The 27880-nt window shown below is 44.4% G+C and overlaps 1 protein-coding gene across 7 annotated transcripts; it reads left to right on the forward strand.

Moving 5' to 3' along the window:
• The first annotated feature begins 135 nt into the window (after window positions 1-135).
• si:ch73-366l1.5 (FILIA-N KH-like domain-containing protein) lies at window positions 136-27010 on the forward strand. Of its 7 annotated transcripts, XR_010795130.1 has the most exons (6): window positions 138-788; window positions 14199-15135; window positions 16577-16682; window positions 18989-19054; window positions 21638-21715; window positions 22201-23618. XR_010795130.1 is itself a non-coding variant. In XM_066641528.1 (5 exons), exons 1-4 carry the CDS (start codon window positions 489-491, stop codon window positions 24157-24159), a joined length of 1458 nt encoding a protein of 485 aa, XP_066497625.1. In that variant the 5' UTR covers window positions 136-488; the 3' UTR covers window positions 24160-24174; window positions 26855-27010. The 7 variants fall into 7 exon arrangements, 6 of the variants coding, with proteins under 6 accessions (XP_066497625.1, XP_066497630.1, XP_066497627.1 ...); XM_066641528.1 differs by lacking the exons at window positions 18989-19054; window positions 21638-21715; window positions 22201-23618 and adding exons at window positions 24045-24174; window positions 26855-27010 and having other exon boundaries at window positions 136-788; XM_066641533.1 differs by lacking the exons at window positions 21638-21715; window positions 22201-23618 and adding an exon at window positions 24045-25406 and having other exon boundaries at window positions 18994-19054.
• The last annotated feature ends 870 nt before the right edge of the window (window positions 27011-27880 follow it).

Genomic DNA, 27880 nt, shown 5'->3' on the forward strand with positions numbered 1-27880 from the left:
AAATTGCAAAAAAAAGGGTATTTGCATTTTCATTTTATTGTTTTCATTTCAATTTTAATTTTGGCAGAATCTACTTCCCACACTCACCGCGGCGCTTCCGATTGGACGGCGGTGAGTAATCCGACAGGCCCCGCCTTCATTCACTGTGATTGGTCAATGTACCTTCTTTAAAAACAGTGCCAGGCCATGCTTCCGAGGAGGGTTGTGCCCATTGGACGTGCTGTTTGCCTGAGGGCGTGGTTTGTCCGGAAACAGGTGTGACATTCAACGGCCCTTCGCCGAGTTGTTGAAGGGGGCGTGGCGCTGATGTGACGAGGCGCGTGTGAGCTGCCGTTAATCAGCGCTCAGTCCGTTAATCTTCCCGGCATTCAACGGCCAGCTGCCGCCTACATGTCCTCCTCATAAACTAAACTTCCCTCTTATAACGATTTCTAATTTACTTTTTTTATTTACGAGGCCTTTGTGCTCTCAACTACAGCCCGGCAAACATGACGATAGAAGCCCCGGTTATTTTGTCCGCTCTCCTCTTCACAATAATCGCTGTTATACTCGCCTCGTTGTTTTTAGCCAGGAAACAGTCTTCGAAAAACGAAAAGCAGAAGGAAGATAAAGCAGCGAGACCGGAGCGGGAGGCAGAGGTCTGTGAGCCCCCTGTGAAGCCCACTGAAGCCGAGGAGAGACGGGAGAAAGAGTCTTTCTCAGCCCCCGCTGTGGTGGAAGAGACTGGAGCCACAGAGAAGCCAACGGTTCTCGAAGCTGAAGTTGCCTCAGTACAAGCGCAGCTCGAGGTAAACGGTCAAATTGGTACAACGCTTTAGTTACAAACTGATAAAACGGCAAAGGGACGAGGGGGAAATTTCTATCAAAAATGAAACAGAATAAAGAATTAACTTCTTTATAAAGGAGGCAGCTGCTATTTATTTATTTATTTTTAAACCCGTTTACTCAAATATTCCGTTTTTGTTTACTGTACCTTTAAGAGTGATATGTAAATATGGTTTACTCTGATTGGCTGCCATTGAGCCCAAAGTAGCCCTGGCTAAAATATAGCTCATAACTTTAGCTCAGTAGGTGGATAAGTTCTACATTTCTTCCTGTATATCTATGTTTTTATTCTTCTACGTGATTTTGAAAAAAATGACATTAGTTCAAACTTTTAATTCAGTAGTTTAAATTATTTTTACAAAACCAGGGTTCTCAGTTATTAAACAGACACAGTTTATTGTTATATCTGTGATGTCTCCATTTGCTGTCAAGTAAAAGTAGTATAAAGACAAACCTTAATCCCCAAACCGGAGGTAACAGGGATGAGAATGAAGGATAAAGCAGGTCAGGGATGATGCTACAGTGACTCGTGGAAAGAAAGTAGGCTGTAAGCTGGTTTACTGCTCACTGAGGAACAGCAGACTTCAGTTGAAGCTTCGCATGTGATGAGCTCTGACATCTTCACGTATCAAAGTATTTTCTCAGTAGATGCTTTACTCAAAGCCTTCCACCTGTTTTTTTTAGTGACGCCGTGTGGCCACTCGCCTCTCGTTTATGATTAATCTGATCGTCCTGGACTTTGGGAAGCCACAAGTGCCCGTCTGATGCAAGACATCTTAAAACAGATGCAGTAATATTTGTGTCATTGCGTGATTTAATTTGTTCTTGTAGTTTTATAGCTTTAAGGCCAAGATATAAACATGATATCTGATATGGCACCGCCTTGTTACTGTTATACACCCTTGGGTAGAAAAACAAAGATTGGCCACAGTGTGTTTAATTACGTATTCACTAAATGATTGCACATTTTTTGTGGATTTGTTGGATTTAGTGTTTTAATAGATAGTTAAACTAAATAAAATAAAATAAATAAAACCTTTGGCATCTGGCTTCCCCCAAACTTCCTAATCCCAATAAAATTTCCCAACCTGGATCTGTGACCTTTTAACATGTCAGAAAGAAACGCTGCCCCTAAGGCACTCTCAGGTTTCTATGTACTCTCTCTTTTCCCCATCCTGAAAATACAAGCTAGCAGTCTGAAGCGCTGGCTTGAATTTCGCTGACTTTTGTATTTTGTCTTGTGGCTACCAAATGCGAAGTATGAAGCATGCACAGAGACATCATTTTCACCTCGTCTTGAGCAACAGAATTAGGCCTATATTCTTATAGATATTATCCACCCCTAAAAACACAGATGTAAACCCATCCAAGTATGGATCTACACAGCAGGCCTAAATATTTTAATCTGAATTAAACAGAGCTCCAGGGTCCTGGAGGTTATGGGTTCGAGTCCCGCTCCGAGTGACAGTCTGTGAGGAGTGTGGCGTGTTCTCCCTGTGTCTGCGTGGGTTTCCTTCGGGTGACTGTCTGTGAGGAGTGTGGTGTGTTCTCCCTGTGTCTGCGTGGGTTTCCTCCGGGTGACTGTCTGTGAGGAGTGTGGTGTGTTCTCCCTGTGTCTGCGTGGGTTTCCTCCGGGTGACTGTCTGTGAGGAGTGTGGCGTGTTCTCCCTGTGTCTGCGTGGGTTTCCTCCGGGTGACTGTCTGTGAGGAGTGTGGCGTGTTCTCCCTGTGTCTGCGTGGGTTTCCTCCGGGTGACTGTCTGTGAGGAGTGTGGTGTGTTCTCCCTGTGTCTGCGGGGGGTTTCCTCCAGGTGCCCCCATTGTTAGGTCATTGCACTCAATTTTAAAGTTAATTTAAAAATATTAATGTTGACAAAGCCAAGACATTTTCTGCCCTATGTTTTATAAAACTGAAAGTCTTCTCTGTCCCTATAACCCCCGCACTCCACACATCTCAATGTTACAGCCTACTGACACTCAAGCAACTTTGTTCTATGAGAAAACTGAGATCATGACAGAAACTAACATGGTTATATTTTAATCTTAGACTTTTGTGATTGTATGAGCTCTATTATTTGTGGGCCTTCCCTTGAACATTTACATCAAATAAAACCAAAAACTACTAGAGTGCGTCAAGGGCTTGTGTACATTTTAAAGGAACACAAGGTAAGATTTGTTGTTTTTCCTACTGGGGCGCCTCTAATGCTATTAATTTTTACTGCACTGTAGTGACGTTCAAGTGGGTGGGTGGTGGAGGGAGGAGGGGTGGAATCCTGCCCTCCTCCAGAAGTTACATAGTAGTAACTTTTGTATAAGCCGTGCAGACCACATGCAAGAATGTAAACGCTCAAGAATCACATCCCCCACCTTGAGAAGCACATCTTTTTGTGACGGTTCCCTCATTTGGACACACGAAGAGGCACAACCCTGATTAAAAATATAACATCAGTCAACAATCAAATAAAAACCGTCTCCAAGTCCCAGACTTTCATTGCAGCCTTTAGTGCAGATTAATCTTTTCATCACTGGGTGGTATTTAACAACCAGTCTCTAAAGTATGTCGATAAGGGAGGTAACAGAAGCTGGCCAAGAAATAAATTCCAACAAGGAGAGCTCAGAGGAACACTTAACCAATCAGCAAGGCACAGAGCAGATTCCATTGCACACAGCTGTTAGCAGCTCGAGAGAGGAGGAAGAGGAGTTGTGGAAGGTTCATCTAATACCTGGTGTGTCCGACCCCAAAATAACCAGGACGTTTTAGCCAATGAACTTGACCACCCCAGTGGGGCCTATAGACAACGTGTAGGAAAGCACACGTTCCAAGAATTATGTGTACAGAAATATTAATAGCATCTGGAGAAACACAAAAATATGACCCAAGGTTGGGGTAGGGTTCATGATGCCGTTTTGTGTCTCTGACCCGCATCTTGGAAAAGATCTGCCTGCCAAAGATGGCTGCTGTGTATTCTGCTTTCAATGCCTCATGCTGACACATTGCCTTTTAAGGAAGGCCACAGCTCTGGAACAAGGCAGACTTGAAGAGGTGGGCTTTGCATGAGGGTGGGGAGAAAATACCAGCACAGAAGTTGAGTGATGCTGATGGAACGCACTTAGGACTGAACTGTTTGGGGGGAAAAAAAAACCATACACGTAGTTTGTTATTCATTTTTTTTCAAGTAATATTTTCGTAGACCCCGTCTTTAAAAACTCCAGCAGCACTGCTGTGTCTGATCCATTGGTAACAGAACAACACACACTAACACACCACCACCATGTCAATGTCACTGCAGCGCTGAGAATGATCCACCACCAACCTGTAGAGGTCCTGGCCTTTTGAAGAACAGGGTGAATCTGTGCCAACAACATACGCAGAGCAACAGCTGGATTACAGTCTGTAACTAGAAATACAAAGTGCTCCTGTACGGTCAGTGGAGCTGAGAGTAATGTATTAGAAATCAGTTAAAAGGAATCTCTGAAAACTTTGTAGATGTGGTGTGTCTGGTTTGAGGAACTGAAATGCGCACAGACACATTTAACGCCTTGTTGTGAGACAGATGTCATACCTGCTTCTGCAAATGTTGTAATTGGGAACTGGCAAATTACAGATAGTTTTATAAGAGTGCTCTTAAAAGAGAACATTGAAATAGAACAATAAATAATCTAGCCTTGCGTATAATGACTAGTATTGTGTAGCTATATATACTTTTTCTTTTGTAAAATTTGTTAGAGTATAGTAGTGATAAACATGCACCAAAGTCATAAAAACTGATTTATTAACGCACGGTTACGGCAATAAAATTCTTAGTTGTATAAAAGTATAGTCAGTGGCGGATGCTGGTCTTTCAAGGAGGGGAAGCTCAATTTCAGCCTATATAATAAAATGTGTGGGTTTATTTATACATAAATTCTACCCTCCGTTCCTTTTTAAGAAAATGATCTGTGACCCTGTCGTACCAACAAGGCGTCTTTTCCAGGGACTTGACTAGTGTCCTCTCAATGGCCAGCAGAGCTAGGCTGCTTAAACGGCCTTGGCCCATGTGAAGTGTGTCCGCCTGTGCTCCCACGGATCTTTACACCAAAGGATCGCTGATTCGCTCATTTCGCTGTCAATCAAAAAGGGATTCAGCCTCAGACAGATCATCCAATCATCATGCAGAAGCTGAGCGTCCGGTCCAGCCGAGGCCAGCCCACTGCCCCATAGACCCCCAGAGACGCTGAGCGTCGGATGGGCGGGTCAAAGCCCAGCATTTATCCAATGACTCGTCTCGTTTCGCTGCACTTCGCTATTGAACTTTTTTAAAGCACTGTTTAAAGCACTGTGAAGCTGCGGGAATGATTGAGAGGAAAGCCGCGTCTTTACCAGTGATAAGAAGCTGATTCTGAACAAAAGTTGAGCGCGTTGTTGTGCATATTTATTCAATGACATGTACACAACAGTATATATTTGATCACTTATTTTTTTACATTTTAGGGGAAGCTGAGCTTCCCTTGCAGTCTTAGAGCAATCGCCTCTGAGTATAGTCTAATACCTTATTATATATGCTCTATGGCCAAAAATGTTCAGACACACAGCAATCCACTTGAGTCTATCCTTTTGTGCACGAGGAGATGGTCATGCGGTAACAGGAATATTCCTTGCCCAAAACCTTGTCACAACGTAGTCAAAGTCAGAAGCAAAATAGCCAAATTGACTTTGTAACATTTACATAAATCATTGGAAACTAAGGGAACTTATCATTGGAGACCTGTTCCTCCTTCACCAAACTCTAGTGTTGATCATGTGCACTGCAGTGGATAGCGTTCTCCTGGCATTCACCAGACCCAGATTCTTTCCTCAGATGGCCAGACTGAAGCGTGATTCCTCACTCCAGAGAAGGTACTTTCACCGCTCCAGAGTTCAGTGGCGACATGACTGACGTGATTTAGCTGCCACTGACACCTCCCAAAAAAACAAACATGAAACACACACCTATTACAGTAAAGCTGTGCTCGCATCTGTCCTTGGTTCCACATAGTATCATAAATTAGAAAATAATAGATTGTACATCAGCCAACATGGTCAAATCCACACTCGTTTTTTTCCCCCACAACCTTAATGAATAAGAGCCACTGTGTTCTGTGCGGAGAGTGGGCTCAATGTACCATTGGTGTCTGTCTGCTGAGATGACGCAATATGTTGAGACGGCACCAACAGTAGCCAGAAGGCCAATGGAGAAGTGTGTGTGTGTGTGTGTTAGTGTTAATTTCACTGTACCAAATTTCACTCCTATCAAATTTTGGCTACTCTGACTATTCAATACTGTGACTGTATTTGAGGCATACATCTCAGAATACTGCTTTTGTTTTTAGTTTTGAGATTTGAGGGTCCTATCAGTAATCCCTCATTTTAGCATGTGACCAAAGTACTCACTTGTATGTACCTTATACAAAAATATAATATTAATTCATCCATTGTCTGTAACCCTTATCCAGTTCAGGGTCGCGGTGGGTCCAGAGCCTACCTGGAATCATTGGGCACAAGGCGGGAACACACCCTGCAGGGGGCACCAGTCCTTCACAGGGCAACACACACTCACACACTCACACCTACGGACACTTTTGAGTCGCCAATCCACCTACCAACGTGTTTTTTTTTTTTTTTTTTTTTTTTTTTTTTTTTGGACTGTGGGAGTTTTCCTGTTGTGTTTTGTTCTCCCTGTGTCCGTGTGGGTTTCCTCCGGGTGACTGTCTGTGAGGAGTGTGGTGTGTTCTCCCTGTGTCTGCGTGGGTTTCCTCCGGGTGACTGTCTGCGAGGAGTGTGGTGTGTTCTCCCCGTGTCCGTGTGGGTTTCCTCCAGGTGACTGTCTGTGAGGAGTGTGGTGTGTTCTCCCTGTGTCCGTGTGGGTGTGCTCCGGGTGACTGTCTGTGAGGAGTGTGGTGTGTTCTCCCTGTGTCCGTGTGGGTGTGCTCCGGTTTCCTCCCATGGCCTAAAAAAAAACAAAACAAAACAAAAAAACGTTGGTAGGTGGATTGGCGACTCAAAATGTGTGTTGCTCTGTGAAGGGCTGGCGCCCCCTCCATGGTGTGTTCCTGCCTTGGACCCAGTGATTCTGGGTAGGCTCTGAATCCACCGCGACCCTGAACTGAAAAAGTGTTACAGACAATGAATGACAGTGAATGAGGCAATGCAAAATGGTCACATAAAAGTTAAATTTAATCAGTTCACCTGACACAATGCAAATGATCTGTTCAAAAGAACAATTTGTGATGAATTAATCATACATTTTTATCAAACAAAACACCAGATTTCAAAGAGGTATCAGTTTTCCAGACAGCTATTTCCTGATTTTTATTGCTACGTTTAATTAAAATCAATAACTTAAGAAATAAGAATCACACCATTTTAAAAGATTAATCAATAAAATCAGTGTACATATTTAATAAGACTTCCATGGGAAAAATATCTTAATGTGAGTGTGGTTCGGAACTGGCTGCATGCCAAAGTAACTGAACAGCTAACGCCGTTAGATTATTAACTGAGCATGGCAAGTACTGCAGCTTAAAATGGTAGTCCAATATTTAACCTCAACCAGTCAATAGTATGATTGCCTCAGTCACAGAACAGTGATTCTCCACCTGTGATTTCTGATGAGTAGTACATTCTGAGAAGCATGATGTTCTGTAATGAATAGTTTCAGTTAAACTTTACCAGGAGGATCTTTTAGCTAACAGCAAAAACAACTTAAATACATTGATAGATTCTTTCTGCGGTTAGAAGAACAGCAAGGACACTCTAGAGGCTGGAACATGAGCTCTGATAAATCCTAGTTAGGAGGATTGTCGGGAGTCCAAAGTGTGCCAAGCTATCCTTCAAACTGCTCTGAACATCGTGAGTCTGTTTGTCCTTTCTTTGGCCTTTTGGGGGTTTTAAAAAAAAATTGTCCAAAAAAAGCCCTAAGTAAATAGGTAATGTCGCTTCTGTTTGGATCCTGTGTGGATTCTGCAGTTTGTAGATGTGTGCACCATGTTGGATGTTTCTGTAGCTGATGTATTCATTGGCATGCTGAAGGAACTAAGATCATGCTCTGGGGTTGCACACATGCATACACTCACACACGAGTGTGCAGTATGAACAGCTACTGAGTAAATAGTAGTTTTAAAACCAAACATATAGCGTGCCATGGTGGGTAGTGTTGCAGTCACACAGCTCCAGGGACCTGGAGGTTGTGGTTTCGATTCCCACTCCGGGTGACTGTCTGTGTGGAGTGTGGTGTGTTCTCCCTGTGCCTGCGTGGGTTTCCTCCGGGTGACTGTCTGTGAGGAGTGTGGTGTGTTCTCCCTGTGTCTGCGTGGGTTTCCTTCTGGTGACTGTCTGAGGAGTGTGGTGTGTTCTCCCTGTGCCTGCGTGGGTTTCCTCCGGGTGACTGTCTGTGAGGAGTGTGGTGTGTTCTCCCTGTGTCTGTGTGGGTTTCCTCCGGGTGACTGTCTGTGAAGAGTGTGGTGTGTTCTCCCTGTGTCTGCGTGGGTTTCCTCCAGGTGACTGTCTGTGAGGAGTGTGGTGTGTTCTCCCTGTGCCTGCGTGGGTTTCCTCCGGGTGACTGTCTGTGAGGAGTGTGGTGTGTTCTCCCTGTGTCTGTGTGGGTTTCCTCCGGGTGACTGTCTGTGTGGAGTGTGGTGTGTTCTCCCTGTGTCTGTGTGGGTTTCCTCCGGGTGACTGTCTGTGTGGTGTGTTCTCCCTGTGCCTGCGTGGGTTTCCTCCGAGTGACTGTCTGTGAGGAGTGTGGTGTGTTCTCCCTGTGTCTGTGTGGGTTTCCTCCGGGTGACTGTCTGTGAGGAGTGTGGTGTGTTCTCCCTGTGCCTGCGTGGGTTTCCTCCGGGTGACTGTCTGTGAGGAGTGTGGTGTGTTCTCCCTGTGCCTGCGTGGGTTTCCTCCGGGTGACTGTCTGTGAGGAGTGTGGTGTGTTCTCCCTGTGTCTGCGTGGGTTTCCTCCGGGTGACTGTCTGTGAGGAGTGTGGTGTGTTCTCCCTGTGTCTGTGTGGGTTTCCTCCGGGTGACTGTCTGTGTGGAGTGTGGTGTGTTCTCCCTGTGTCTGTGTGGGTTTCCTCCGGGTGACTGTCTGTGTGGTGTGTTCTCCCTGTGCCTGCGTGGGTTTCCTCCGAGTGACTGTCTGTGAGGAGTGTGGTGTGTTCTCCCTGTGTCTGTGTGGGTTTCCTCCGGGTGACTGTCTGTGAGGAGTGTGGTGTGTTCTCCCTGTGCCTGCGTGGGTTTCCTCCGGGTGACTGTCTGTGAGGAGTGTGGTGTGTTCTCCCTGTGCCTGCGTGGGTTTCCTCCGGGTGACTGTCTGTGAGGAGTGTGGTGTGTTCTCCCTGTGTCTGTGTGGGTTTCCTCCGGGTGACTGTCTGTGAGGAGTGTGGTGTGTTCTCCCTGTGCCTGCGTGGGTTTCCTCCGGGTGACTGTCTGTGAGGAGTGTGGTGTGTTCTCCCTGTGTCTGCGTGGGTTTCCTCCGGGTGACTGTCTGTGTGGAGTGTGGTGTGTTCTCCCTGTGTCTGCGTGGGTTTCCTCCGGGTGACTGTCTGTGTGGAGTGTGGTGTGTTCTCCCTGTGTCTGTGTGGGTTTCCTCCGGGTGACTGTCTGTGTGGTGTGTTCTCCCTGTGCCTGCGTGGGTTTCCTCCGAGTGACTGTCTGTGAGGAGTGTGGTGTGTTCTCCCTGTGTCTGTGTGGGTTTCCTCCGGGTGACTGTCTGTGAGGAGTGTGGTGTGTTCTCCCTGTGTCTGCGTGGGTTTCCTCCGGGTGACTGTCTGTGTGGAGTGTGGTGTGTTCTCCCTGTGTCTGCGTGGGTTTCCTCCGGGTGACTGTCTGTGTGGAGTGTGGTGTGTTCTCCCTGTGTCTGTGTGGGTTTCCTCCGGGTGACTGTCTGTGAGGAGTGTGGTGTGTTCTCCCTGTGTCTGTGTGGGTTTCCTCCGGGTGACTGTCTGTGTGGTGTGTTCTCCCTGTGCCTGCGTGGGTTTCCTCCGGGTGACTGTCTGTGTGGAGTGTGGTGTGTTCTCCCTGTGTCTGTGTGGGTTTCCTCCGGGTGACTGTCTGTGTGGTGTGTTCTCCCTGTGCCTGCGTGGGTTTCCTCCGAGTGACTGTCTGTGAGGAGTGTGGTGTGTTCTCCCTGTGTCTGTGTGGGTTTCCTCCGGGTGACTGTCTGTGAGGAGTGTGGTGTGTTCTCCCTGTGTCTGCGTGGGTTTCCTCCGGGTGACTGTCTGAGGAGTGTGGTGTGTTCTCCCTGTGTCTGTGTGGGTTTCCTCCGGGTGACTGTCTGTGTGGTGTGTGGTGTGTTCTCCCTGTGTCTGCGTGGGTTTCCTCCGGGTGACTGTCTGTGAGGAGTGTGGTGTGTTCTCCCTGTGCCTGCGTGGGTTTCCTCCGGGTGACTGTCTGTGAGGAGTGTGGTGTGTTCTCCCTGTGCCTGCGTGGGTTTCCTCCGGGTGACTGTCTGTGAGGAGTGTGGTGTGTTCTCCCTGTGCCTGCGTGGGTTTCCTCCGGGTGACTGTCTGTGAGGAGTGTGGTGTGTTCTCCCTGTGTCTGTGTGGGTTTCCTCCGGGTGACTGTCTGTGTGGTGTGTTCTCCCTGTGCCTGCGTGGGTTTCCTCCGAGTGACTGTCTGTGAGGAGTGTGGTGTGTTCTCCCTGTGTCTGTGTGGGTTTCCTCCGGGTGACTGTCTGTGTGGAGTGTGGTGTGTTCTCCCTGTGTCTGTGTGGGTTTCCTCCGGGTGACTGTCTGTGTGGTGTGTTCTCCCTGTGCCTGCGTGGGTTTCCTCCGAGTGACTGTCTGTGAGGAGTGTGGTGTGTTCTCCCTGTGCCTGCGTGGGTTTCCTCCGGGTGACTGTCTGTGAGGAGTGTGGTGTGTTCTCCCTGTGCCTGCGTGGGTTTCCTCCGGGTGACTGTCTGTGAGGAGTGTGGTGTGTTCTCCCTGTGCCTGCGTGGGTTTCCTCCGGGTGACTGTCTGTGAGGAGTGTGGTGTGTTCTCCCTGTGCCTGCGTGGGTTTCCTCCGGGTGACTGTCTGTGAGGAGTGTGGTGTGTTCTCCCTGTGTCTGCGTGGGTTTCCTCCGGGTGACTGTCTGTGTGGAGTGTGGTGTGTTCTCCCTGTGTCTGCGTGGGTTTCCTCCGGGTGACTGTCTGTGTGGAGTGTGGTGTGTTCTCCCTGTGTCTGTGTGGGTTTCCTCCGGGTGACTGTCTGTGAGGAGTGTGGTGTGTTCTCCCTGTGTCTGTGTGGGTTTCCTCCGGGTGACTGTCTGTGAGGAGTGTGGTGTGTTCTCCCTGTGTCTGCGTGGGTTTCCTCCGGGTGACTGTCTGAGGAGTGTGGTGTGTTCTCCCTGTGTCTGTGTGGGTTTCCTCCGGGTGACTGTCTGTGTGGTGTGTTCTCCCTGTGTCTGTGTGGGTTTCCTCCGGGTGACTATCTGTGAGGAGTGTGGTGTGTTCTCCTTGTGCCTGCGTGGGTTTCCTCCGGGTGACTGTCTGTGAGGAGTGTGGTGTGTTCTCCCTGTGTCTGCGTGGGTTTCCTCCGGGTGACTGTCTGTGAGGAGTGTGGTGTGTTCTCTCTGTGTCTGTGTGGGTTTCCTCCGGATGACTGTCTGTGAGGAGTGTGGTGTGTTCTCCCTGTGTCTGTGTGGGTTTCCTCCGGGTGACTGTCTGTGAGGAGTGTGGTGTGTTCTCCCTGTGTCTGTGTGGGTTTCCTCTGGGAGCTTCGATTTTCTCCCACACTCCAAAAACACATTGGTAGGTGGATTGGGGACTCAAAAGTGACCATAGGTGTGAATGTGTGAGTGTGTGTGTTGCCCTGTGAAGGACTGGTGCCCCCTTCAGGGTGTATTCCAGCATTGCGCCCAATGATTCCAGGTATTGGATAACTGTTACAGATAATGGATGGATAGAGGTACGTTATTGTCACTAAAGGGGAGAATTTAAATATGAACCACACTTCGGATGTTGTTGCTGTCCAAAGAAAAACATATCTCAATTTTGCCGAACTTTCGTTTACTACATAATTTGAACTCAACAGCTGTCCTTCACGCTGTGTCAGTTTCATGATGAATAGACCAATAGAAATGCTCCAAAATGACTTGGAAACTTTTTACACTGACCTCCACTTAAAAATTGAGAAGTTCTTTGGACAGCAACAATATTTCTTTTTTGCCTCCACACTCTGGAGGTGTTGTCTTTAGCTTTAGCTTGACTTTGAAGCTGTCATGACCAGAGGAAAGCAAAGCAGGTCGAGGTGGCTTTGAGGGTGCAGGCTTTGTCCTGGAGTCAAAGTCAGGTGCGTGATGAAAAGGACACAACAGAGTGCAGATGACAGCACTCCTACGCTATATTTCCACAGGTTTATGGACACTCTTTCTAATGTGTTCCACAAATTGTGGGTGTAGTGTAGAACTTCCACTGCATTTAATAATACTGTTAATTGTCTTTTGAGTACATGGATATCCAAATTTAATTTACTTATTTGTGTATTCAAATAAACCCTCAAAGAAAAATGCTAAAATCACGTGTAATGGTTTTGGAAGCACCTCATGGTCGTGAAAGTGACTACAGGGAAAAGAAGGAATCGTTGCGTCAGTGACACAGATCACGGGTCAAAATATAGAAACAATGGGGTCATATTCAGAAAATAAATCCCTTTTTTAATGAATGTTTTGGAAGTGAAAAGGGACAGTGGAAGGACAGTGTGGTCATCGGCGTGGCCTCTTGTGATTGGTCATTGTGGCTGTAGTGTGTTTGATCATGTGGTTGCTCCATGTTGTTGTACTGAGACTTTGAGACAGACTCTTTATTGATTGTCCGTTTGTAGGCAACAGTAGAAGAGTCTTTTAAAGTAATAAAATTGGAATGTGGCCTCATTTAAATTGAGGCTACTCATTTGTATTTTGAATTTGGTTGGCGTATTAATTTAATACAAATCTCTAATGTGTGTTTTGGAATGCTGCCCCAAACAGGCATTGTGTTCAGCCCTACAGCCACACATACCACGGTCATATACACCCCTAAAGACAGTTAGTACAGTATCTGTGTTACAAATTATGCCATGAAATCCATTCATTCATTCATTCATTCATTATCTGTATCCCTTATCCAGTTCAGGGTCGCGGTGGGTCCAGAGTCTACCTGGAATCATTGGGCGCAAGGCGGGAATACACCCTGGAGGGGGCACCAGTCCTTCACAGGGCAACACACACTCACACATACATTCACTCACACATACATTCACTCACACACTCACACCTGCGGACACTTTGGAGTCACCAATCAACCTACGTGTGTTTTTGGACTGTGGGAGGAAACCGGAGCACCCGGAGGAAACCCACGCAGACAGAGAGAACACACCACACTCCTCAGAGACAGTCACCCGTAGGAAACCCACGCAGACACAGGGAGAACACACCACACTCCTCACAGACAGTCACCCGTAGGAAACCCACGCAGACACAGGGAGAACACACCACACTCCTCACAGACAGTCACCCGTAGGAAACCCACGCAGACACAGGGAGAACACACCACACTCCTCACAGACAGTCACCCGGAGGAAACCCACGCAGACACAGGGAGAACACACCACACTCCTCACAGACAGTCACCCGTAGGAAACCCACGCAGACACAGGGAGAACACACCACACTCCTCAGACAGTCACCCAGAGGAAACCCACGCAGACACAGGGAGAACACACCACACTCCTCACAGACAGTCACCCGTAGGAAACCCACGCAGACACAGGGAGAACACACCACACTCCTCACAGACAGTCACCCGGAGGAAACCCACGCGGACACAGGGAGAACACACCACACTCCTCACAGACTGTCACCTGGAGGAAACCCACGCAGACACAGGGAGAACACACCACACTCCTCACAGACAGTCACCCGGAGCAGGAGTTGAACCCACATCCTCCAGGTCCCTGGAGCTGTGTGACTGCGACACCTACCTGCTGTGCCGCCCCGCCATGAAATCCAGTGCATATATACAGCACTCTGCTTCTGTTTTCATTTGTGAAATGTGTCGTTTCTAAACAACAGGTTAAAGATTTGAGACACACCTGCAGTAGAGAACATTCTGGGTGCCATACCCACTCTCCCACTCTGAATATGTGGACATTCCATTCATACTTTGTCTCCAACTGCTTTCCCAGTGGACACTTTCCGTTTTCAGTGTTGAGCTGCTGTCAAAACTGTTTGAGGAGGGCACATTTTGGTGCATCTACAAATATTTGCATTCATTTTAACATGATGTAATAATGAAATGCTTTAATTTTGAACACTGACGTTTATTTGAATGTAATGTTAACTTACAATCTCTCTCTCTCTCTCTCTCTCGCTCCCTCTCTCTCTCTCTCTCGTTTCTTCACTGCAGGACGTCCCAGTGCCCGACCCTTTGCCTGAAGTCATCTCAGCTTCAGCTCCTGTGGAAATGCTGGCATCTGTGCTTGAGCTCCATGACGCACCAATCCCAGAATCAATCCCAAAGGACACGTTTCCAGAATCTGTTCCTGAACTTGTCTCTGAGCAAGTTTCTGAATCTATCACGAAGCCAGCCTCAGAAACTGACACTGAGCAAGTTTTAGAAGCTAACTCTGGACTGAACTTGGAATCAGCTCCTGAGGTTTCAGAACCTGCTCCAGAAACCGTTCCGCAACTCACCACTGAATCAGTTTCAGAACCCATTCCTGTTTCAAAACCTGCCCTTGATCAAGTTTCAGAACATGTCCCTGAACCAGTTTTAGAGGGTACCCCAAAAGTAATTGCAGAGCCCACACCTGGACCAGTTTCAGAGCCCACACCTGGACCAGTTTCAGAGCCCACTCCTGGACCAGTTTCAGAGCCCACTCCTGGACCAGTTTCAGAGCCCACTCCTGGACCAGTTTCAGAGCCCACTCCTGGACCAGTTTCAGAGCCCACTCCTGGACCAGTTTCAGAGCCCACTCCTGGACCAGTTTCAGAGCCCACTCCTGGACCAGTTTCAGAGCCCACTCCTGGACCAGTTTCAGAGCCCACTCCTGGACCAGTTTCAGAGCCCACTCCTGGACCAGTTTCAGAGTATACACCTGAACCAGTTTCAGAACCTACTCTTGAACCAGTCTCAAAATCGATTTCTGAACCACTTTCAGAACAGGTCCCTGAAGTATTTGCAGAACCTGCGCAAAACTCAGAGCTAATTGTAGAATCTTCAGAACTTTTTCCAGAGCAAATTTCAGAAGCAACTAATGAGCCTGAACTAGTCTCAGAAACTCTTTTGGAATTCACACCAACTCCAGCCTTGGAATCGGTTCCAGTTGTTGCAGAGCATAATGGTATAGTATTTGTATTTGTCACTTTATTATTCTTTTCCTATTGCTGCCCTCAGATTCTGATCCATTATTCAGCACTGTGTAAACGGTGCCTGGATTCTTCTGCAGAGGAAACTTGGAGGTTAGGTCAATTGGTTACTCTAAAAAAAAAACAAATAAATAAATAAATAAATAAATAAAATCTGTTGTGAGGGGCGGCACTGTGGCGCAGCAGGTAGTGTCGCAGTCACACAGCTCCAGGGACCTGTCTGTGAGGAGTTGGTGTGTTCTCCCCGTGTCCGCGTGGGTTTCCACTTTTGGCGACTCAAAAGTGTCCGTAGGTGTGAGTGAATGTGTGAGTGCGTGTTGCCCTGTGAAGGACTGGCGCCCCCTCCAGGGTGTATTCCTGCCTTGTGCCCAATGATTCCAGGTAGGCTCTGGACCCACCGCGACCCTGAACTGGATAAGGGTTACAGATAATGAATGAATGAATATTGTGAGTGAAATGAATAAATTAATTAAAAAAAAAACAACAACAACCGTTTGATGACGTAAGTGTGCTCAGGTTCTGAACGTTATCACAGGAAAACCAAACTTAAGCAGGGTTCTATTCAATCAGGTCCAAAGTGAGTACACCCCACGTGACTTCTTTTGCATATTCCACCACACCACGAAACACTAATATTGATGTAACTTGCTCAATTATACAGAGTTAGAAATATAACCATTTCTACGTTTCGGTTCAGTAGACATGGCTTCTAACACTGACCTTCTATAAAATGAAGGGGTAGAAGTGCTGTCCAGTGTTGGAGAAGTGATGTGTCCCACACACAGACCATGCTACGCATTTCTGGATTCAGATTGACAGCTGCGTTATAGCAAGTGTTTGGAGACTAGGGTTAGACACATGGTGACTATAATAACTTGCATATCGAACTGGCTCAACACACACACACACACACTAGACTTTTGTGCCCAAGTTTCAAACATCTCTTTGTTCTGCCCACACAACATCTGCTCTCCGACAGACTCAGCTGCTACATGCTGTTAGCTGCTAGCGGGTGTTGCTCTTGGATGCTATAATTCTCTGAGAACAAAATTTACCACAGTGAATGTTTTTCTTTAATTAGAGCAAAAAACAACTAATCTAAGGTCTTTATGTGCTTTTTATATTTAGGATTAATTTTTGTAGACATGAATGTTTGTATTATTCCTACATATTTTTGTGCCGTAGACACGTGAAATGCCATGCTTTTAAATAAGTATTTGCTAATGCTATTTGATACTTTCTCTTTGTTAAGTACTTAAGCTGTAAACAAAGAGAAGATGCTTCAGCACATAGTGTTCAAAATGTCCAAATTCTGTATTAAAGGAATGAATCTCTGTATTCAGCTCAACTCTACTTTCATCACTGTATTCTCAGCTCAGACGAGCATCATGTTTTATTCCACTTATTCTTTTTCAGGTGTGGCAGCTGCTCCTGCGATATCTGATGGCGAGGCTCTGAGTTTCAAACCTGGCAGAAAATTGACTGCAAAACTGACAAAGGAAGAGCTGGCTGAGGAACAGAGGTCAGTATTGGTCTGTTTCTGACACCAGGGCATTGCATTTAATCACCTCACATCACTGTCGTTGTCAGGAAACGGGGTGTCTGTCTTAAGGGCTAGAAACGCTACCGAGCTCCCACCACACCCTCCATCACTGCCTTCTATCAATAGAGGAGCAGTTGTTGAAGGCTTGTGTGGAGCTTAGATCTTTTCCCAGAGTGCACTGAGAGGGTGGGTGAGGTGGAATCTGGTTGATAACAGCATAGGAGAATTTATGGAAAGATTTACTTGTAGCAACTACAGCATTGCCTTTTGTTCCTCTAAATGAATGGCTCTCTGGAAAGAGTGGGTATGTTGAGGATCGCTAAAATTACCCACTGCTGGAGCAACTAGGAAGCAATGTGGAAGCAAACAAACAGCACATATTTTAAATTGTCATAATTGTTGTATATAAAGCACACTGGCTCTGGCATTCACATTTCAAGCCATGTTCTCCAGAGTGCATTTTCCTCTCCTGTGTTAGGAGTGTTAGAAACTAGCCCATGACGTATGTTAAAAGCTAAGCAGCAGCTCTATGAATGTGTCAAACAAATAAATACAGTGGAGTTTGAGTTCCTAACTTGTATTTATTGATAGTCAGAAAACGTTATGTTTGTTTATGTTTCCGGTGTTGGGAAACTCTAATAGGCGTCTTGCCTGTGACGTAGATGGTGGACAACAACTCTAGAAGCTGCACTTAATTTAATGCAAAATGACGAAAGGTGTGTTGTTTTTGGCTGCAATCATTCAATGTACAGTGGGACATCTGTGAACAAATGGCCCAAAGATCCCAAAATATCCAGAAAATGGACTAAATTTGTCCACTTTAAACGGGCACTTTGGAAAGGACCCTCCGCTCACTCCGTTATCTGTAGCTCATTTCACTGGCGCTTTTCCAACAATATGGGCATGTAAGGACCCCAACGAAAGGTGTTCAAGAGCCTCTGTAACATGGAGGTAAACAGGGTAAGGACACTCACTTCGCCTGTTTTAGTTGGTGTTAGTTAACGTTAGCTTGACTCGCTAAACTCGGTGTCTCAGATTATACTCGGCTACGTAGCTGCATTACGGAGGTTTATAGTGTCGGATGAATTCGAGTTCGACTTCGATCACATTTACAAGAATAACGGTACCTCTACATTTGAGTTTAGCTTATTGCTAGGCTATTGTCATGAATAATGTTGGTTATTTAGCTGGATACTGTCATAACAGTCAGTCATAACGGTGTTTTACCGCGGCGTTGTTCAGCTGTTGTCCACCAGTGACGTCACGGTCGCGTTCAAGAATTTCCGTAGGGAGCTCGGGTTTTTCCGTCAATTTAATAAAATTGTCAGTTTTAAAGCAAATTAAGCTGCTATTTTCATTTTAATTCATACTTATATCTGTCAGTAACTACAATAATGTGGAATATTCATGGAGGACCATTAAGTGGTGCTTAGCCTTTAAGGCTTTGTAGTTTTATGACGTTTTATACTTTTGTAGAGGCAGACAATAGGGGTGGGGGTTGAAAGTCAATACTTTAATGCTACCCACCAAATTACTTCTGCAAAGAATCAAACCGGTCCATACACTTCTATACCAAGTTTTACTATCTAATAACTCACTTAGTGTCATTGAGCCAGTTCATTTGCTTCTGTTTTAAAATCAAGACCGGCGATTGGCTGTTTAAAGACACCTGCTATGTTTAAAGGCATAGTACAAAACAAATGCACTTTTTACATAGTAAATTTTTTGGTCAGAAAATCGAAAAAAGACTTGTGTGATACCCAGCCCTACCACTGAAAATATTTAAAATATTTCAAACAGCTTTAACTTTGAGCTGTTAGACAAAACATTATTGTGGTCAAAAATATTCGTGAAAAATGTAAAAATGACCAATTTTTATAAATAACTTCACATATCGTAATTTAATATTTGTGGTAACAAGAAAACGAAAAGCTTCTCATTCACTGAAGGTGCTGGGCAGTTTTCAGTGCTACAATAACTTTCATTTTTTATTTCTAAGCCGTCTGAAAAGTGAGAACTGACAGTCCGTTTAAAATTCACTATTTAAAATTTGCACAGGCTGAAAGCAGTGTTCTTTTTTGACCATAAAACTTGCATTTGTTGATGTCAGAATGTTTAGCTCTGAACATCAGTTTCTGTATTAACTTTTACATATTGTTTGGACCCATTTTAAAAACTGCCCCAATCCTCAAATGCTTTGTATAAGAGTAGCCTCCTTTTAGAGAACAGCTATGTAGAGTGTGATATGTGTATTCTGTGTTACATCCCAACCTTTATCTTTGCAGGATAGAGTTCACAAGTGATTTTACCTCCCTTTAAACACGAGACAGTGTCTCTGTTTGGCCTCACTGGTAAGGCAATATTTACTTCAACCCAACCCCTGACACTTGACCCCTGACCTCTCTCATGGCCTTACCCCAACACTCCCCCCTCCTGTTTACTCTCTCCACATCAGTCTATGGTGATGCTTGGGTCCTAGAACATCATGGTGGTCTTGCTGATGGCCACTAACCCTCCTTCTTCACTGACCCTTTTAACACGCCAGTTAACACTGACAATTCCATGCACATTGCTTTAATTGCAGGTGTAAACAAGGGGCTGATTTACTTTTGATTTACCACGTCTGCTGTTACATGGAGCCGCATTGTCAAGTCAATGAAGTCTTTGCAGCAGTGTCATTGTTTCTTTTAAATCAAATCAGACTTTATCAGGACCCCACATGACTCTTCAATCTGCCTGGAGGGATTCTGGGAACTGTAAAATGAATTGTTTGGAATTGTCTGCCCACATGTTAAATTGCACGGATCAGTGAGAGAGACAGTTGAGAAATAAATTGACAAAAGATGACGGAAACAATCATGGGCTTTATTTACAAATAAATTATTATTAGTGTCTCAGTCACACAGCTCCAGGGACCTGGAGGTTGTGGGTTCGAGTCCTGCTCCGGGTGACTATCTGTGAGGAGTGTGATGTGTTCTCCCTGTATCTGTGTATCACAGCCTTCACCGCACACCGCACAGCAGTTGTTGAGTTTGGCACAGCTTCAGGCTTGAACTCCTTCAGAACATGATCCTGATGATGATTTACCAGCTCCTCCCTGGCTCAGCCTATTGTTGACTTGTGAACTCGATGGAGAAGTTATTGAGAATAAACTAGAAGGAGTCATCTGCTTGTGAGGAGAGATTTAGGTTCATTAGATGTTCATACAGTAGTGTTAACAGGTCTCCATTTAGTTCACCCTCTCCCACAGAAGGAGCAAACCATGTTTACAGTGTTATCACACTCACTGTCACAGTCCTCCCCTCACACCCTAAGCATCAAGGTTATAAACCGATGATAAACAAGCAAAGGAGAGACAAGCAACTCGGAGATCGCTCAGTGACCATAAAGAAAATATTATAGAATAAGTATTAAAGTATAAATTAACCATTTTTGAACAATACTTGAAAAGTTCTCGAGAGACGGCTTTAAGTGGGAAGCGGCTATGGTTGGAAGTATAAAATACTCAGCCCTAAAATGCTTGTTTCCTCATATACTTTTGCAGTTACTAGCCACATGGTATCTATAGAGTCTTGCCAAAAGAGGCAGTAACAGAATGTGTCTATTTACAGCCCAGCTCCTATCGCTTATTCGTGCTTAACAATAGTGCCTCCTGCTGGCTGATGCGGGCACGGGAGGATGTGCTGCTGCCAAAACTTAAGAGCAGCATTCATAAGGCTTCACAGCAGCTAAATAATGCTTACTGTTATTGGACAAAAATCTCTCTTTTATATATATTTATTAAAGGTTCTCAGTATTTTTACAGAAGTGAAATTAATATGGACAGTAAAAGCCTGTATTAAAATGTTTATCAACAGTTATTTAGAAAGGATTGTTTTTGTTTGCCAAGACCTGCTTACAGTGTAATGCTTCTAAACAGTGTGACATGAATTTACTGTCACTGTGGCCCTCATATTTTGCTTATATTGCGCTGTTCCAACTTTTTTAGAGTGTGTTGCATGCATTAAATTGCAATTTTTTTATGTTTACAAAACCCAATCATGTGGTCAGTGGGGAAAAAATGGTAGTATTTTATATGCGCTTTTATTGTCACCTAAAGTTTCAAGATCACTTTAAAAATCACATTTCTGTTTTTTTATTGCATTTTATGAAATGTCCCAACTTTTCTGGAACTGGGGAATGCATTTCTCTCACTCTGATTATTCAAAGTGGCAGGATTAGACTTCCTGGGACTAGGCAGAGGCAGAGCGTACTGATAACGTTAAAGTCTATATGTATAGTCTATATATATATATCTATCTGTACACACACTAAATGAATATTGACACATTTGAGAAACAAGCCAAAATAGCAGGAGGTTTTCTCTGGAGACGTGCTCTTAGCGCTCTGGATTCCTACTTCCTCCTTTCCAACAGTCGCTTTAAGGTTATATTACCACCCCAATTCCAATGATTGTGTAAAACATGAATAAATACAGAATACGATGATTTGCAAATCACTTTCAACCTGTATTCAATCAAATACACTACAAAGGCAATATATTTAATGTTCGAACAGATAAACTTTATTGTTTTTTTTGCAAATATTCACGGCCTGCAGCACGTGGATGTTGTTGGATCTCGTGTGATTCTCTCAAATCTTTTCTTATCCGTGTGTAATGCTTTTGTCTCCTAATCTGCACTTTTTACTACAAGCTTTTAGTGCTTTCAGGATGAGAGTCATCCGTGTCCTGAGCACATCCTAATCCCAATTATTACATAGAATTATATGTCAATACTTGAGTCTAGCTTCAACCATCTAACGACTGCATGAAAATGAATTAGTTTGTGGGCGTAAGACTCTGTTAACTTTAAGTAGTGGTTGGTGGCGACGTGTGGGTGTTTCTCCTGAGTGCTCGCAGTGTCTCTGATCAGCTCCATCTTGGCTTTCTCAAGCAATAATGTCTCAACAACCTGCATGACTAACACGCCTCCTACTGGCCACTAGGACGCAGCATCACCACAGTGCCAATGGTGAGTGAGCTTTTCCACTTCTTGATTTTATTGTAACTGAATGCTTAACTAATTTATTACTGACATCTAATGACTTTCTCTTCTGGAGAGCTTGCTTTAATATTAACACCAGGTAAACAGAGCGTAGATGAGATGGTAGTGCCGCTCTTAATGGGCTAGTATTGTTATTAAGGCTGTGCCACACCACCACATCGTCTGACTAATAACATCTATTCTGTATTTTTGTCATGAACTGTGACACACCCGCGCACGTTTATCAGGCAGCGACGAAGAACGGTCACAACTTTCATAGACTTTATATCCACAGTCTGCTTAGGTGGTTCACTGTGACCGTTCCGCCTCGAACGGCAATAACCTTGTTTAGACCAGTCTTTTAACCTGGTCTCACAAATATATTGTGATATTGGGTAAATGTGCTCCTCCTTCTACAGTTGCTGAAGCATAAGTGTTTTCCAGTAAACAGTATTTCATCTCCTTTCTTTCAGGGAGGCGGAGTAAGTGGAACGGAATGAACTTCAGCTGGTCTCCTTCAGTTATTTTTGAGGCATCTTGAGGATTCACCCTTTTTTTTTTTTTTGGCACGTCTCAGCACATTTCACAACCTTATGGAGAATAAATCTTGTTGCCTTGCTTCCACCCTTTCCCCCCCTGTGTATATGTACTTTACTTAAGAAAAGCAAACTTCCAAACAACACCAAAAAGCCAAAGTTGTGATTTTGTTTTCTGTGGAGATGCTCACGCCTATGTTTTTAAACAAATTTCAAAAACGTACTTAAAGGTTTATGTGTTGCCTGTTCATTTTAGACGTCACTGTATTTATAAGACTTTTTAATGTATTTCAGAGTTGTGAGGCTTTATTTGGAAGATCCCTGAATATGTTCCAAAATGGGGACTAGAATGTTGTGTAATTCTGTTACATTCTTTTAGTGGAGAATGTAGACTTTGTGTTTTCAGTCTGAACTGATTTTTAGTGCAATATCACTGCCATTGGTCCTTTAGCTAAAATTATTAATAGTGCATTTGAATCATCAAGTTGAGGCAATAAAAATGCTCTTAACATTAATAATGTGGTTAATATTTGATTGAATCCAGACTGGTGTATTCAAGTGTATATTTAATAAGTATTTCTATTCAAATACATACTTATCAACTCCAAAAATCAACATTTATGACCACCTCCTTGTGTCTATGTTCATCCTCTCACTGTCCACACAAAAGCACTGTGTAGTTCTACAGTTACAATGAATCTGTTGTTCATGTGTCGTTTGCCCCTTTCACCCTGTTCTTCAATGTGTAAGGTCCCCCCCCAGGACCTCCACAGAGCATTCTCAGAACAGCGACACCGCTCGTACCGATGCAACACACAAACTCACCACCACGATGTCTGTGTCACTGCTGCGCTGAGAATTACCCACCACCCAAATCAGACCTGCTCCTGTAATGGTCCTGACCATTGAAGGAAAGGGTGAAAGTGGACATCAAACACAGTACGTACAGCAACAGCTGGTCTTCATCAATGGCCATCTCAGTCCCCTCATCTAACTTCAACTGTCAACATGAAGAGACCCACCCCCAGGAGGAGACCGCATATGACACATTGTGTTTTCATTTTAAGTTTGATACTGATGTGCTTTCGTAAGTAGATACATTCATACTGTGGGTTAAAGAATAAAATGAGTGAAAATGACATGTTTGTCTTTTCTCAAACTCGAGAAGCACTGCTGTGTCGTATCCACTCAACCACGCCAACATACCACCACCGTCTGAGTCACTGCAGCGCTGACAGTGATCGTACCCGCTCTGTGGGGGTCCTGACCATTGAAGGACAGGGTGAAATGAGGATAAAAAAGTGGAGTGGTGTGATTTATGTGATTTGTTTAATGATGGCAATAAATGATCATTTTTCAAATCTAAACGGTTGTTGTTTTTTTAGGGAATTTCAAAGTGAATTGTTTGATTTAACAAATATATAGAAATTAATGATGACTACGTTTAAAAAAGTAAAAATAAAAAAAAGAATTAATTCCACGTGTTTTACTTATTTTAACACTGATGTTTAATTTCCACTTGTTATTAAAAAGTCTCAGAATACATCACACCAAGCTACAAGCTGAGAGTGTAAAGCTGGACTGAACCAGCCGTGTTTTAAAGTGTGACCTGTTTCTAACACTTTAACACTCTGAAAGATGGCCTTCCTGAGAGAGCCCTCCGTCCCATCTTATACTGTGGTTAAATAATGTGTGTAATTGATTGATCTTAGTAGTTTAATATAAAACATCTGAAAATTCAACTCAGACTCTTGTAGTGACCGTGTTGGTTTTTGTTACAGGGTTCAGCGGGAGCAGCTTACTGCCATCTTCAAGCTGCTGAAGGACAACCAGGAGACGTTCGGTGAAGTGACAGAAGCAGATATAGAAGAGCAGCTCAAACTCTATACGTACTAGAGTCTACATCTGTGTGTAAGATACGTATGAGGCATGAAACGTGACCTTAAAGAATGACGAGCAGGTTCTTAGCGCTGATGTAATACTCAGATGTCACGCGTATAATGGACTGTTTTGGCATCGCTGTACGTCTAGTTCGCACAGATAACGGTACAGGAAAGTTATTTTCAGAGCAAAGAATTGTTCTGCGATTAAATTAGTAATTGATGAAAATAAATAATAGTATAAACGTATATCTGTAAGTCCAATAAAGTGTATCCAGATTGTATCATATGCTTTTCAAATATTACGGTGTTTCAGGATTAGGGCACGTCAAAAACTGGGCTCAGTGTATTTTCTATGATGCTTCAATTTTTTTAATTTTTATATTTTATCGTTATCTCATTAAAAGTGTCAGTTTCAGTCACTAGTCATAGACACGTCATTGATAACTTCAGTAAAATGTTTGATAGAACAATTGATATATTCATTTAAATGCATTAAACACTAGCTTCCAGGAAAGCACCTAACGAATATGCAGCGTTTGGTTTTCTGAAGCAACAGGTAGGTGTCGCAGTCACACAGCTCCAGGGACCTGGAGGTTGTGGGTTCGATTCCCGCTCCGGGTGACTGTCTGTGAGGAGTGTGGTGTGTTCTCCCTGTGTCTGCGTGGGTTTCCTCCGGGTGACTGTCTGTGAGGAGTGTGGTGTGTTCTCCCTGTGTCTGTGTGGGTTTCCTCCGGGTGACTGTCTGTGAGGAGTGTGGTGTGTTCACCCTGTGTCTGCGTGGGTTTCCTCCGGGTGCTCTGGTTTCTTCCCACAGTCCAAAAACACATGTTGGTAGGTGGATTGGCGACTCAAAAGTGTCCGTAGGTGTGAGTGTGTGAGTGAATGTGTGTGTGTGTGTTGCCCTGTGAAGGACTGGCGCCCCCTCCAGGGTGTGTTCCCGCCTTGCGCCCAATGATTCCAGGTAGACTCTGGACCCACCGTGACCTTGAATTGGATAAGGGTTACAGATAATGGATGGATGGTTTTCTGAACACACCCTAAGCGTGCTCCACTGGGTGTGGAGTGAGATTAGTATGGCGTTAAAGCAGGGTCAGATGTTTTGGGAATCGAAAAAACTGAATCCATAACCGAGAAGAGGTTAGTTATTAAAACTAATAAGAATAAAATAATGAACAGTGAGTTGACTTTGACAATAGAATAGAATCTTTATTTTGACTGTACCCAGGTACAATGAAACTCTGCAAGGCAAAAAATAAAAAATTGATATTTGTCTGTGTGTGTATGAGTGTGCTCTGTGAGAGTGAGAGAAATAAGACTCTGTTTGTGGGTTGAATTTGTATTTGTCAAATATCCAGACAGTCATTCCCTTTGAGAATCTATATCATATTTAGATTTATACACAGGGGTTAGACGATGAACGTGAAATACCTGTCATTGTAGTGTGGGAGGTCTCATGGCTAAACTGGAGCAGCCTGGTGGACAATCTTCATTAACTCCACACTGCACCAGTAAGACCATGTGCATCCAATGGTTCAAACACTGTGTCCTGAAGGCGGTGCCATGTATCAGGACGACAACGCACCAATACACACAGCGAGACTGGTGAAAGACTGGTTTGATGAACATGAAAGTGAAGTTGAACATCTCCCATGGCCTGCACAGTCACCAGATCTAAATATTATTGAGCCACTTTGGGGTGTTTTGGAGGAGCGAGTCAGGAAACGTTTTCCTCCACCAGCATCACGTAGAGACCTGGCCACTATCCTGCAAGAAGAACGGCTTCAAATCCCTCTGACCACTGTGCAGGACTTGTGTATGTCATTCCCAAGACCAACTGACGCTGTACTGGCTGCAAAAAGAGGTCCTACACCACACTGATAAATTACTGTGGTCTAAAACCAGCTGTTTAACTTTCATTGTCCAACCCCTGTGTGTACTGTATGATATCTGTACAGAAAAGCAAATATACTATTTGTATATTGGGTCTAAAATCCTACAAAGTATGAGTTTTATTGGCTGTAACTTGAAAATCGACCAAAGTAGAACAGTTTGAACATTTGGTCAAATGTTTAAGGACACATTTCAATGCTTTCCTATGGGAGTGTTCTTTCCAAAACACAAATGCAAATGGTTACAGTATGAAAGCTACTGCACTTTTCAAAACGCTGGGGGTTTACTAAACAATAATCAACTGTAATAATAATAATACAATGAGGGAACAGAACATGAATCCTCTTGTTCGTCTTTCGTCTGTTCTCTTCCGCGGTCGTCACAGAAGATCAACCGTGATCTGCACCGTCGATCTGTCACAGTTTTACACAAGATGCCCCTCCGGATGCAGCCCTCCCTATTTTTCCAGGCTTTGGAACCGGCACTGCATCGAGATGCATTCCAGTGAGGGAACACAACACGAATAAAAAGACAAATTAAGTGTGTGAATGTCTACAATCACAGTAATAAAACCTAAGAACAGTTGTGTCACTGCAGTAGACGATCACACTAATACATCAGAGGGGTTTAACCTTGCTCGGCTTTTGCTTTTCATGTTTCTGTAGACTCGGGAGGTGTAGGAATGCCTCCAGACCGTTGTGATTTCACTGAAATGAGGGTAGTTTATTTTACGTTTATATATTTTCCTGTATTGATGCAGGCAGAGTGAAATTATTATGACTGCAATGAGGAAATCATTCACACAACTGGTCTTGCAGGTGGCAGCATGGGGGACAACAAGGAAGAATAAAGCTGGAGAGATCAATGGGACGAATGTGTTCTCTGATGGCAGACTCAAGGAAGCAGGCTTACACGAGTCCACGAGGCCAACGTGCCACTGCAAAGCTTTTCCTCCCTGAGAATTACAGTAAAACAACTTTAGTAAATCAGGTATGAATAAGTAATATGTAATCGTTTTTTTTATTTGGTATTTTTTACCCCTGGGGCCCCACCTACAGTTGTAGATAAAGTTGTACACTTTTAAATCAAGGGGAGGTGGTGTGTGGTGGCTACCTACCCTCCTCCAAAAGTTACATAGTGCAGTTTCTGCAGTGCTGGACCTGGTGTAACAATTACAGAGACTCTATTCTTCCAATTGAAGCTCAGTGAGTCACAATGATTTTGAATTTTAAGGTAAATAATACTACCTAGGTTTCCTTTTGTGGATGAGAACCACATGTAGAGAAAGTAATTATATATATATATATATATATATATATATATATATATATATATATATATATATATATATAATAACATCTTAATAACATTTTGATTGATTTGTACATTTTAAATTTTAACACGGTGGTGCGGAGGTTGTGGGTTCAAGTCCTGCTCCGGGTGACTGTCTGTGAGGAGTGTGGTGTGTTCTCCCAGTGTCTGCGTGGGTTTCCTCCGGGTGACTGTCTGTGAGGAGTGTGGTGTGTTCTCCCTGTGTCTGCGTGGGTTTCCTCCGGGTGACTGTCTGTGAGGAGTGTGGTGTGTTCTCCCTGTGTCTGCGTGGGTTTCCTCCGGGTGACCGTCTGTGAGGAGTGTGGTGTGTTCTCCCTGTGTCTGCGTGGGTTTCCTCCAGGTGACCGTCTGTGAGGAGTGTGGTGTGTTCTCCCTGTGTCTGCGTGGGTTTCCTCCGGGTGACTGTCTGTGAGGAGTGTGGTGTGTTCTCCCTGTGTCTGCGTGGGTTTCCTCCGGGTGACTGTCTGTGAGGAGTGTGGTGTGTTCTCCCAGTGTCCGCGTGGGTTTCCTCC

This window comes from Hoplias malabaricus, chromosome 13 (genome assembly GCF_029633855.1).
Source record: "Hoplias malabaricus isolate fHopMal1 chromosome 13, fHopMal1.hap1, whole genome shotgun sequence".
NCBI lineage: Eukaryota > Metazoa > Chordata > Actinopteri > Characiformes > Erythrinidae > Hoplias > Hoplias malabaricus.

What these genes read in the sequence shown, in the direction of transcription:
- si:ch73-366l1.5 (XM_066641528.1), top strand. Translation starts at nt 489, where the DNA reads ATGACGATAGAAGCCCCGGTTATTTTGTCCGCTCTCCTCTTCACAATA. An exon ending in AGTTGTTGCAGAGCATAATG is followed by an intron (nt 15,136 to 16,576) that starts GTATAGTATTTG and finishes ATTCTTTTTCAG; the next exon opens with GTGTGGCAGCTGCTCCTGCG. An exon ending in GAGCTGGCTGAGGAACAGAG is followed by an intron (nt 16,683 to 24,044) that starts GTCAGTATTGGT and finishes TTTTTGTTACAG; the next exon opens with GGTTCAGCGGGAGCAGCTTA.